The 12,744-nt window shown below is 45.5% G+C and overlaps 2 protein-coding genes and 1 pseudogene across 3 annotated transcripts in view; all 3 read right to left on the reverse strand.

Moving 5' to 3' along the window:
- LOC117837432 (large ribosomal subunit protein eL24) overlaps nt 1-12,744 on the reverse strand; it is a 92,745-nt gene that overhangs the window by 19,071 nt on the left and 60,930 nt on the right. The gene's annotated exons all lie outside the window — the stretch shown is intronic.
- On the reverse strand, nt 4,231-8,709 carry LOC117839173 (probable cadmium/zinc-transporting ATPase HMA1, chloroplastic; annotated as a pseudogene).
- On the reverse strand, nt 8,947-11,720 carry LOC140220105 (probable cadmium/zinc-transporting ATPase HMA1, chloroplastic). 2 transcript variants are annotated; one of them, XM_072290949.1, is made up of 4 exons: nt 11,184-11,720; nt 9,569-9,719; nt 9,301-9,480; nt 8,947-9,093 (listed from the first exon to the last, which is right to left on the reverse strand). In XM_072290949.1, the coding sequence occupies exons 1-4, from the start codon at nt 11,679-11,681 to the stop codon at nt 9,080-9,082; spliced, it is 843 nt and encodes a 280-aa protein (XP_072147050.1). In that variant the 5' UTR covers nt 11,682-11,720; the 3' UTR covers nt 8,947-9,079. The 2 variants fall into 2 exon arrangements, with proteins under 2 accessions (XP_072147050.1, XP_072147049.1); XM_072290948.1 differs by having other exon boundaries at nt 8,947-9,109; nt 9,296-9,480.

Here is a 12,744-nt window from a genome sequence, read left to right on the forward strand (position 1 = left end):
GCATCGTTGTGTGTGATGGTGAGGAAGTCGATGAGACTTGCGAGTGGCATGGCTGTGCACAAACGGTGTACAGCGGCGGCAACATGCGGGGAGCAACACGTGCAGATAGCGTGAGGCGGCAGGGATGTGTGTGTGCAGCGGCGTCCGAGTCAGGACGCAAGGAAGGAGTGCGCAGGCGGCGTGCTCCTCACACGACGTGTAGGAGGTACGTGATCTGTGCGTACAGTACACGTGTGTGATTGATTTTTCGACGATATGTGGCAATAGGCAGATGGCGTCGATGGCTTCCAAGTTTGAGGTGGTGAGGTTCAATGGCACTGGAAACTTTGGGTTGTGGTAGATGAGAGTGAAGGACCTGTTGGCTCAGCAGGGCATCTCGAGGGCTCTCCACGAGAAGAAGCCGGCGAAGGTGGAGGATGATAAGTGGGAGGAGATGCAGGTGCAAGCGTGTGCAACGATAAGGTTGTGTCTCTCCGATCAAATCATGTACCACGTCATGGATGAAAGCCCGCCTAAGAAGGTTTGGGACAATTTGGCCGAGAAGTTTATGTCCAAGATTTTGACTCGGAAGCTGTACCTGAAGCACAAGTTGTATGGGTTCAAGATGCAGGAGGGGTCGGATCTTGCTGAGCATATGAATATCTTCAATCAATTAATTGTTGATCTTGGGAAGGTTGACGTGAATATTGATGATGAAGACATGGCAATTGTTCTTCTGTGTTCGTAGTCGGGGTCTTATGATCACTTGCTTACTATGCTGACATATGGCAAGGAGAATGTGAAAGTGGATGATATTGTTGCTGCTTTACTTTCTTATGAGCTGAGGAGGAAGAATAATTCACCTGAAGAGTCTTCTGGAGTGCTTTTGTAGTTAGGAGTGATAGTTAGGAGTGATCGCAGTGGTGAAGATAAGAAGGGTAATAATAAGAAGAAGGGGCCACAATGCTATAAGTGCAAGGAGTGGGGGAATAAGAAGGCTGAGTGTCTGGAACTGAAGAAGGGTAGTGGAACCGCAAGTGTGATGGTTGCCAGGCAGGATGACTTGGATAGCGATGGTGATGTTCTCACAGTGTCAAGTGAAAAGTCTTGTGAAGCATAGTTGTTGGATTCAGCTAGCTCGTTCCATGCAACACCAAAGGAGTGGTTCTTGTCATACATTGAGGAGGATGGTGGTCTTGCTCACTTGGGAAATGTTTCGGCTTATCGTATCATAGGAGTGGGTGATATCAAGTTCAAGATGTGTGATGGACAGGAGATACTACTCAAAGGTGTGAAGCATGTATTGGGGCTACGAGAGGAGTCTGATTTCGCTTGGGATCTTGCATGAAGAAGGATGGTTGTATCAGACGGCGCCTGATAAGAAGACCTTGAGAGTCATGCATGGAAGCAAGATGGTCATGGTTGGTGAGAAGTCAAATGCACACCAATATAAGCTGAAGGGAAGCATTGTTGAAGGTGGAGTCATGGGTGGCAATGCAACTATGGCAGTGTTCTATCCGGATGTCGGCAAGGTGGCAACGGCCTCGTCGGGTTGTTCTAAGTGAGCAGCAAAGGAGACGACTCAAGTCTTGTATACGGAGGTTCGCGCATGGACAACTCAAGGTGGCGTGCATATTCACCAAGGTGGAGTTTGTTAGATATGTGTTGAATATGTGTATGGTTTGGTTACAATTGGACTTGAGTTGTAATTTGGTAGGTTAGGGATAGAGTCTTAGTCGTACTTTGTATCCCTAAGCCCATAAATACAAGGGCACTACCGTTGTAACCGTGAGACGACTTGGCGGCTGGTGTGGGCGGCGGCGTGGCCACGGTGGTGCTTGGATGCCAATGTAGCTGTTGTTTATGGGGAGGAACGCCCGTAGTCATGCCTCGAGGATGTAGGCACATGGCCGAACCTCGTTAAAAAATATCGTGCCTCGGTGTCATTCTCGTTTGTGTGATCTTGGAATTTGGTTTTGCGTTCTTAGGGTTATCGCTTCCGCACTTTTATTCTAACATAAGGCAAACTATTTGATCAAATTTATAGGGAAGTGTATTAACAGTTATCACGTCAAATAAGTAAATTATAAAAATATATTTCATAATAGATCTAATCCTGCTCAATTGACATCCTAAATATTATATTATTACCCTTTTTCTATAACTTTGGTCAAACTAAAGTGCATTTTTATTTCAATGATGGATGGAGTAAATTACAGTATAGAGTTACACCCAATATTTTCAATGCTTATAAGATTTGATGGAAACTATGGAATTTAAGCTGATTAATTCACTAGATCTTGCCATACAATCCTTGTACTACTAAACTTATTACAAGAAATTTCTTTTCATATGAACTGCTAATTTTTGTATTACGTGTACATGTCTAACTGCAACAAAAAAAATGTTGGTTTAATTTGTTCCTAGCTAGTAGTCGTGCCCTTCTCAGTTGTCTTTCGATGCAAACTCCTCGACACAGCTTCCTGAACAAAGCCGATTTAGATCTGTACAGTGATGAAGTGATGGCCGATCGTCTCCTCGTCGCCCCCGTTGAACATTTTCAGAAACTCCATCTCATCGAAGCTGCCAGGCTTCTTGTATTTCAGAAACCCGGTGATGACGACGACATTATTGCAGGTTCTGCCTCGTCGCCGGCTCGCGGCGGCACTCTGCACGCGTGCATAGAGAGCGAATGCATTATACGTTGGAGTGCATCATGCATGCCAGCCTAGACCCCAGATAAGTGTCGGGTGGCTAGAGAAACCTACTGTTAATGGCGTGGTGGCCGTGATGCGGCAACTCCTTGCAGTGCACGACGTCGCTCCCGGTGATCCCGGCTTGGCGAGCCCCGGAGCGTCGCTTCCTTGCCCCTTGCTTTCCCGTCGCCTTCATCGGTGGCGGGGGCTGCGACAGCGAGACCCTGCACTCGATGCCGCGGCGCGCGGTGAGCGAGCCGCCGTCCAGGCGCGGGCGCAGCGGCGGGGTCTGCGAGTCCGCGCTCCCGTCGCAGCACGCCGCGGCGCTCGCGATGATCTCCTCCTGCCTGTCGTGGAGCCAGCTGTCGTCATGGCTAGGACTGGGCGGGCGGCGGCCGGGGCGGCGCCGCGCCGCGCCGGAGCGTGTCCTTGCAGTACGAGATAGCGCGCGCCACGGACTCGGCCCTCTCGCGGGCCGTGTCGTCGTCGCCGCCGCTTGGCGACGGCAGCGACCCCTTGCCAGCGGCCCTGGCCTTCCTAAGCCGCCTCGAAATCTTCCGCAGGTACCTACCCACCACGTCTTTCTTTACCAAATGTTCCCCGTACACAATCCTTTTCATACTCCCTCCATCCCAAATTACTATTTGTTTTCACTTTTTTAACTATGTATCTAGAAAAACCAAAACGAATAGTAATTTGGGACGGAGGGAGTACTTCGCAGCACCTCTAGTTTTACACATGGTGACATGGATACATACCATGTGTAAAAGGAGTTGTGCCAAACGCCAGCGTTCTGCGGCCGTAAACGAATAATTTGCTTTTCATCGTCATCTCTCTAATAAGGCCTTGTTTAGTTGCCCAACTTTGGAGTGCCAAAATTACTGTAGCAACACTGTAGCGTTTCGTTTGTATTTGTGAATTATTGTCCAAATATTGACTAATTAGGCTCAAAAGATTCGTCTCGCAAAGTACAACAAAACTGTGCAATTAGTTTTTGATTTCGTCTACATTCAATACTCCATGCATGTACCGCAAGTTTGATGTGATGGGAAATCTTCTTTTTGCATAGTGCCAAAGTTGGGATTTTGGAGTGAACTAAACATGGCCTAAGCTGATTCTTTCTTCTTCTTTTGAAAGGCCAAAAGGCTGATTCTGGACAGATGTAGGTTGCGCCAAAGGGGCCACATATCATGGCATCGACAAAACCCTATTCATCTCTCCTTCTATACTTCACCACAGTTGGCGAGGGTGGTGGTTCACAGATGTCTTTTCACCCTTATTTCTTATTATAGCAACTCTATGTCTATATGTAAATTGAATAATTCCCAAGTATTAAGGCAACTGCTTGTGCTTTATCTGAATTCCAGTTTCAGTCTTTCAGTGCAGTATCTTCCTAGATTGGCATGACGCATTTTCTCTTCGTCTGTGGGTCGCTACATTCATGTCTCATGAGAACACGTTTTGCTTTGGCCCGCCAGTCAAATGGTATGCTTGCTTTGGATTCCTATAAAGTATAAACGAACGGGCCAGAAGCCTGGCTTCTGCAGCACCATCGTAACAGAATGTTCAACACTGTTTTTGACTTCTTACCTCAACATTAAGCCAAATTTCCTTTCTTTACATGGTGGTGATAAGAGTACAGCCTACAAAAATTAGGTTAGAACCCCTCATCTAAATTCAAACAGTACCACACAGAAGGTAAGAAATGAACCGTTGCTGTACATGGTATCTACAAGGGAACAGTGTTCGCGACATAGTTTGATGAAGAGTTGTTGAACTTGGATGAGAAATAATTCCTTAGTCCATCAAAGAGCTGCCGGATGTCGTCTACCAAGGACCATGTCGGAGTGTTCAGGGCTCATATTGAGTTGAGGCATACTAGAAGGGTTCCTCCTTAATGAAGAAGTACCTGAAAATTGTAATGAAGATAGAAATATGAGCACAGGGGAGACAAAGGACTACACTTGCAAATACCATGACACTTTGCTGGGAATGCATAATGGAAATATGTATGAAGAACCCATCCAATATATGGGAACTGAAATCCACTATTCCTGTAGAAGACTAAGGTGCCACTCCACTGTACTACCGACGGGTATCTATAACATTGCATTTATTAAACCTACAATTTAATTAGGGCCCAGGTCACTTGAACAATTGCCAAATTTCCTAGCAATGTAAACACAGATGCACCTAGCCATGACAAGAAACTTACCGTCAACCAAAGAGGAAGAAATCCCAAGACAGAAGGAAGCGCAGCAAAAACAATACAAGTTAAGGCCAGGGCCACACTTTGTTTGACCTGTAAGGATAAACCTCAAAGTGTAAGAATCAGTAATATTGCATGTGAAGCTGAAGTGTCACACATGCAAACAGTGAACAGTCTATACCAGTGAAGCTGTTTGGCGGGCCTTAGCAATGCAAAACGGCACCCCACAAATATTATCCTGCAACAACAGAACATCTGCCACAGCCACTGCTGTTGCACTGGCACGTTGGGCTAGAACCATTCCGACTGTTGCAGCTGCAAGAGCTGGTGCATCATTTATACCATCACCGACCATTATTAAACCTCCACCTGGGAATCGATACAAAGGTAAATGATGAATAAACACAAGGAAAATGTCCGTAAACAAAAGTTATATAACTTCGAGTTCAAGCTTCTATGATATATGGTTGAGCTCATAAATAGTATAGGTTTCCAATTTTATAATTTAATGCATAAAAGGAATGTACCTCGCTCCCTTGAAACTGCTTTTACTTTATTCAATTTGTCCTCTGGCTTTAAAGAGGAATGGACTTCATCAATACCAACAGCTTTAGCAACCCTCTGGGAACTTGATTCATGGTCTCCAGTGAGCATCATGATGCGAAGTTTAGCCTTTTCTCTTAAGGTATATATAACTTCACAAACACCAGGACGGGGTTCATCCTCAAAGTGGAAAAGGGTTACCTTAAAAACATAAAACGAGCTGATATGAATACATGCACTTGACATCAGTTCACTCCTCATTGAGGGTACATTGTACGTTCTCAAAATCCAAATGCTTGTTTGTCAGACAGGGAGTTACTACGAAACCTAAGGGCTAAGGCTCATAAGGTGATAACTTATTCGAATGATCAAATCTGTGTACTTTTTTGCAAGCAGAAGAAATCAGCACTCTGGCAGAACCATGAGTACATGATACAGTCACTGGTACAACCTTCTCTGGTGAGTGGTGACTGAACCTTTGGCCAAACAAGGTAAGGTTATGTTTCTTTCAATGAAAAAGCAATCTAAGGTCACCTTCACTTGAAGAAGAGCAAGTTCAGAGGTTCTAAGTAGGACTCAAAGAAGGCTATAATGTCCAAACCAGCCAAATCATGCATCAGATTCAAATTATGAGGGCACCTGCTGATCCAGTTTCAGAATAGAGAGGCCCACAGGCTATATGCCCATACTCCCATATCAGATGGACCAAACACTAGCGTTGAAACCACCTGGGATGTGTTTTGGTCATTCTGACTGTGCAATGGGATGGGACCGTAGTGGTTCATCACTTAGGTGGACTAGAGCAAAATACATGGCCAGATACATGAAACTTAATTTACCTTTTTATCAACGGATAGAGCAGCTTGGACAAATTCAGGCCCATATGCAGAAATTTTTACTGCTTGTTTTATTTGCTCCGATTCACCATTAGATCTGTATAGTGAAATATAGTCCACAGAACCAATAGATGCCTCGGACAGCTCATTTTCGTTGTTTCTTGCCTGTAATGCAAATGTATGAGTTGTTAAGCTAGCATGTCAAAGGCTGACTCTTCCAGTTACTCCATACCGACCAAACAGCAAAAAAAAACATTCATGCTAAATTGTTGACTTGTGAGTAGGTAGGAGAATATGATAACCACTGAACAACACAATTCCATTGGATGAAACACATGCGACTTACAGCATGCATTAATGGCCAATGGTGTTTCAAGTAACACACCTAAGTTGTATCTAACACAGGTAAGTTCTTTGACACATTGTAGATTTCCAGATGACTTTGCTGATTGAAACGTATTATGAAGTTTACACATACCTTTACACCACTCAAAGTAGCAGCAACTCCCCTACCAGGTAAGCATTCAAAACTTTCTACAGCAACAGCTGGAAGCTCCTTTCCAACAGAGTGATCTAAAACAGCCCTGTGATCATGCAAACTCTATGTCAATTGTTTGGTATGGACTAGTCTACAAATGTCAGTGCACAAAAGAAAAAAAAATGAACAGCAGAACCTATATTATATGCGCTGCAAGTCTCAATGCAATGCTTCAACTAGTGCAAAAAAAGACACGGAAATCTACACCAAGGTTGAGTGCAGTGTTTGAAAACACGCTATTAAATGTACACATAGGTTCGCTTAAGCGTGAATCGGATCCCCAGCCCATTATACAAAAAAGAACAGTAGAATCTATATTTTTCTGAATCGGCACAGATAAGCTCATAGTGGCATTCATGCTAACTAGGACCCATGCTAGTCTAGTGCAAGACTACAACTAATGCCTCGTGTGAAATAGAAATTACAGCAATCACATGCACAGAATGCGCCAACTAATGCAACGTCCAAATAAGCAACACAGATCTGTGCCTGAGTTTAACCACAACACTGGTACAATATTTGCACTCGTGCAGGGAGTAGATTCTAGCCACGCCTAGCAAGCCCAAGTAGTGGAGAGTTCTAGTTATGAGAATGCATGCAAATCAAAACAAAACAATTAAACAGACTTTTGGAAAGTTATCCATTATCTCTACCTTCCAATAGGATGGGTTGTTCCTTTCTCCATGGCTGCAGCAACAGCTAGAGCTTCACTTTCACAGTTTGGAGTGCAGCAAGAAGAATTGCTATGACCATTTGTCACACCCAAATGTCCATGGATAGGCTCGATTGCTTTACAAGTAAGCTTCCCCGTTATTAACGTGCCTGTCTTGTCAAAAGCAATAGACTGACAAGCAGAAAGAGCATCTAAGACATGACCACCTTTCAACAAAATTCCCTACAGGGGAACAAAAGAAAGGTTCATCAATCCACTATACCAGGTGGAAACAGAGCAGCTCATAGAAAGGTGTGTGTTCAGAAAGCAAAACAGCTGCTATGGTGCTATCTCCCATAACATCCAGGAGGAACTCCGCAGATGCAGTAATTGTACCATTTGAACAAAGATTTTTATTAGGATACTGTGAGCTGTACTCACTTGTGTACAATATGAATCAAATGTTTGATGCTTTCATGAAATTCATAAACCAAGAAAGTTTGTATCATCAAATGAAGAGATCGAACAACTGAAACTTTCAAACAGTACCTTACTAGCAAGAGAACTGATTGCAGTTGCATATGCCAATGGAGCTACAGCCAATGCACAGGGAGATGCAGCCACCATAAGTCCTAATCCACGGTAAATTGAACCCCTACAAACTAAAGAATATGTCAGAGCACAGAAAGTTCTAGCCTGGAGCTAAGTGTATCAAATCAATAAAATTGGTCAATCAAAATCGACAGTAGGAAAGTTATCCAAAGCGTATTGCATTAAGAACTATCAAGAAGTACATAATATGTTCTATATACTCCCTCCACCCCAAAAAACAAGTCATTCTGCAATTCAAATTTGTCCCAAAAAACAAGACATGGCATGTGTGCATATGCATGTGGGCATATAGCAGTCAATTAGCACCAAATATGGCTAATAAATAGGGGCAATCGAGGTCATTTTACCTCCTTATTAATCTGTCCTAAAATTCCTAGGGTGACATGTTTTTTGGGACGGAGGGAGTAAGTAGATAACGGGACCAATACAGCAGTGTAACATTAGAGGATTACCTGAGTTACCAAAAAAGGGCCACTTAAAGAGTAACGGACCCAACAGTGCAACAGCCAAAGAAAGGGCCACCACAACTCTGCTATAGTACTCTCCAAATTCATCGAGCCATCTTTGCAACTTTGGCTTGTTTAGCTGGCCCTCTTCAGTCAATTGGACAATTCTGTTGAGTGTTGAATCCTCCCATGATTTGGTCACCTAGAACAAAAGGTAGTAAACAGACAACAAATCATTCTCTTGCAAGGTGGCAAGGAACAATCTAGAAGAGAAGGAAACATAATATACTAGCAAAGAAGTATTGTTACTAGCAACTACTAACTAAAACTAAACCTTTGTTAAATCTCAAAAGGTTAATTAGGTTCCCTTCTCTTCATCAAAGAAAGTTGGAACCAGGCAACCAGCCTCTTCATTTAAGGGGAAAAAGGCCAAACCTTTACAATCATCCTTCATTCCAAGTTCCTGGCACCGCCTGGTATGGCATCTCCCACTGTCCTTTCAAGAGGTTTTGTTTCACCAGTTAGGTGTTCAATTGTGACAGTTGACGAACCTTGGTAGACTTCTCCATCAACAGGCACAGACTAAAGAATACAAGAGCTGCACCAAAATGAGATAAATTTCTACCGTACAGAATAAGAACACGAACAGCATGAAGGGCAAAAAAAGATAAGTCAAACCATTGTGCTCAGTTAGAAACAAAGTAAAAAATCCACGACGAAGCTATGAATTGAAAACAAAAATAGGAAATGCAAGGACTGAAATTCTATACAAGATATAACACACCTCACCAGTTCTGACCAAGATATGAGAACCCACTTCAAGATCATGCACAGGAACTTTGGTGTAACTTAAATTTGAAAACTGTACAGATTCTTCTCCACTTGTTTCTAACAACAGGGCAAATTCAGGGTGATTTTCCTTCAGTTCCCTCACGTCAAACATTGACTTACTTGTAAAATACTCTTCAGCTGTAAGAAACAAGAATATGAAACTTTTAATACACACACAACAGGAGCTAACACATGGGACTTTCAATTGTTGTCAGAAGAAATGTACCGATATGAGCCAAGTTAAACATTGCAAGGAGCAGGCCACCCTCCAATGCATTTCCCATAAATATAGAAGCAAATGCAGCAAGAGCCATAAGAACATGGATATTTATTCTTCCATCAGCAATATTTACAAGAGCATCAAGCGCTGCAGACACCTAAACAATAAGCAAGAAATGTTAAGCAAGCCTCAAAACAACAAATTATTCTGATCTCCCTTGTTCAGGAGGAAACCAAAGCAAATAACAGTTTCATGTTCAATTAATTTCATTTTACATTGGCATGACTGTCACGTCAGCTGCTGATAAGCTGTAGCTGAAGTCTCAACAACAGAATGGCTAATTTTAAGCTTTGAACAAGAATACTAAAGTTCTATGATAGCATCCAAATAGTAGCTTCCCTCTGTAAGCTTGTAGACAAAATCACCAATGCCACTTGATCCCATAAAATTTTATGCCAAAAATGTTTCCAAAGGAAAGGATGAAGCGTGCTCATTTACAACTGAAACCCCAATCCCATGCTATAATTTCCTTAGCAACAAATTCTCATTGAAATTACAGCAACACAGAAATGACACACTCAGACACTAACTAGTTCCTCCGAAAGTGCAAATGCCATGTGAAGCAACTGTGACCATAGATTGACAGCGCAACTTCAATTGCAGGGCCGTCTCCAGGAATCTGAGGCCGTGTGTGAAATGCAAAATGAGGCCCTTCAATATTAAAGACATCATGCTTTTCAGAATCTAAATCATACTCCCTCCATCCCAAAAAGAATGATTTTTAGGATTTTTCAGACAGATTAGGGGTGAACGAAAAACATGCATGTACCCTTAGTTCAGTTTGCATATAGAAAATGGAGAAAATATGTTTCCATTTAATCATGCATGCACGAGATCAACGCGCCAGATTATGTATGCATAAGATTTAAATCCTAGAACGCCATTCTTTTTGGACAAATTTTGAATGCCAAAACATCATTCTTTCTTTTTAGGATGGAGCAAGTACTTTCTAATTCATGTAGACATGGAAACTAATCTCTGTTCCATAAACAAAATAAAAGTAATTTGAATTAAATCAAACAGCACACGTACATGTACTAGCAGTTTTCTTAAAAATCAATTCAGGAAGAAAGGAACCAATGGATTGCATTCAGAAAAAAACTGACCTCATGCTGGGTCCCTGGCCGTTGGGTGTTGGCCCGATGGCATCTTGCGGCTTCCCGGCCACAAGGAGATCACCGTGACCTGCAGACTGCAGTCTTGCTATTCGTCGATCCGATTTTGACTCTCGAGTCTCGAGTTTGTGATGGGATCACAGGAAAATCGGAAGCGGAAGGGCCGAAGGGGCTGCGAGCATGCAACGATTTAGTTGCCGCGCGGCGGGGTGTCGGACGCGGGCGGATCAGAGCTCGCGAGCTGCCGAGTTTGTGCCCTAAACGATCGAGTACTGGGCTTGGGGTGTTAAAATCTGTGAGGCCCTTCGTTTTTTAGGCCCTGCGCGGTCGCTCACCTCGCTCTTGGCCTTCGACGGCCCTGTTCAATTGAACCTAGTTAGTAGTGATCCCCTGATATGGGGCAGGAACGTCACAACTAGCAAAGGAGCAGAGTGGCTAAGCATTACCCCGACGAGAGGGAAGGCGACGGCGATGAGCGTGGCCTGCAGGCACCCGACGGTGTTTAGCAGCGCGACGTGCGGGCAGGCGGCGGCGATGAGGAGGAGGCCGAGGGAGATGCAGCAGAGCTGGAGGTGCTCCCGCAGCGCGTCGGCGACGTCGGCCCACCCGATCGCCCGCGCCACCCGCATGACCGCCGCGCCCCCGCCTCCCCCGTGCGCGTCCACCCCGTGGTGGCCGTGGCCGTGGTGGTGGTGGTCATGGCCGTGGTGATGGTGATGGTTGTGGTTGTGGCTGTGGCCGTGGCCGCCGTGCGCGCGGGGGGCGAAGAGCAGGGACGGGCGAGAGGCGACGAGGAGCGGCGGGCGGCGGGTGAGGGCGAGGGGTTTGGGCGGGGAGCAGCGGCGGCGGAGGTGCGGGAAGGGCGGGGTCCGCGAGAGGCGGAGCAGGTGCGCGGACGGCGTGACCGGCGAGGAGACCGAGGCGGAGGCGGTGAGGAATTGCATCGCGCCGGCGGCGGGTGGGGATGGAGATCGCTTCAGCGAGGCGGTTGGGGGGGGGGGGGGGGGGGGGGGGGGGGGCGGGCGGGGGGGGGGACGGGGACGGGACTAGTCCACCAGGGGTTGGACTTTCCTGGCGGGCGTGTGGTGCACGGGTGCCTGCGAGCCAGGCGATGGCGATGACGGGCGTGGGCGCGGGGGCCCGGGCCGGGGTTTGCCTCGTGGAGTCGTGTCGTCACCATGTCACCGAGTCGCAACATCGTGTCGACTCTGATTTTGCGATTTGTAACTTGTTAATCTACTGTACAATGCACAAGACGCATTTATGTCTTTTTCGGGGAAAAGGGCCTCTATTTTGCTACAGCTACACATCTGACATTAATATTTCAGTGATCCGTGAAATCCTCTCCTCTATCAATGCAATAGACATAATCTCGTATCGATTCGTTCAAAAAATCAGGCATAATCTCGTATCGGATCGTTCAAAAAATCATACCTTTAAAACAAACAAGTATTTCAGTGGTACTACATGGGTCATAAAAGGAATATAAAATATTGGAAATAAAAAAGAGAAAATTATCCTCTGCTGATCTACAGTAACATCATTTTTTCAAGAAGCGATGGCATTGGCTGATGCATCTGCTGGGCCAATGTTTCGCCAGGCACAGACATAACTTGTGGCACCTAGAAATCCAGCCTTGTAGGCCCAAAACCTCCAAGGCTCATGAATTCTTTTATTATTTTTTCCCCTTCAAGACGCACGACTCTTTCCATTTTGCCTTCGTAGCATTTGCTTTCATTTCGACTCTAGCATTTCTCAGATTGTATTTTTAGGCTTCCAGTAATTGCCAAGTCGAACAAATGAGCAGGAGTAGCATTACCCCGACGAGAAGGGTAGGCGAAGGCGATGAGCGCGGCCTGCTAGCGCCCGACGGAGTTGAGCGCCGCGACGTGCGGGCAGGCGGTGGCCACCAGGAGCCCGAGCGACGCGCTCCCGCAGCGCGTCGGCCAGCCCAATCGCCCTCGCCGTCCGCGGCACCCGCGCCCCCGCCCGCCCGAGCACGTCCAC

Source organism: Setaria viridis, chromosome 9 (genome assembly GCF_005286985.2).
Source record: "Setaria viridis chromosome 9, Setaria_viridis_v4.0, whole genome shotgun sequence".
NCBI classification, from domain to species: Eukaryota; Viridiplantae; Streptophyta; class Magnoliopsida; order Poales; family Poaceae; genus Setaria; species Setaria viridis.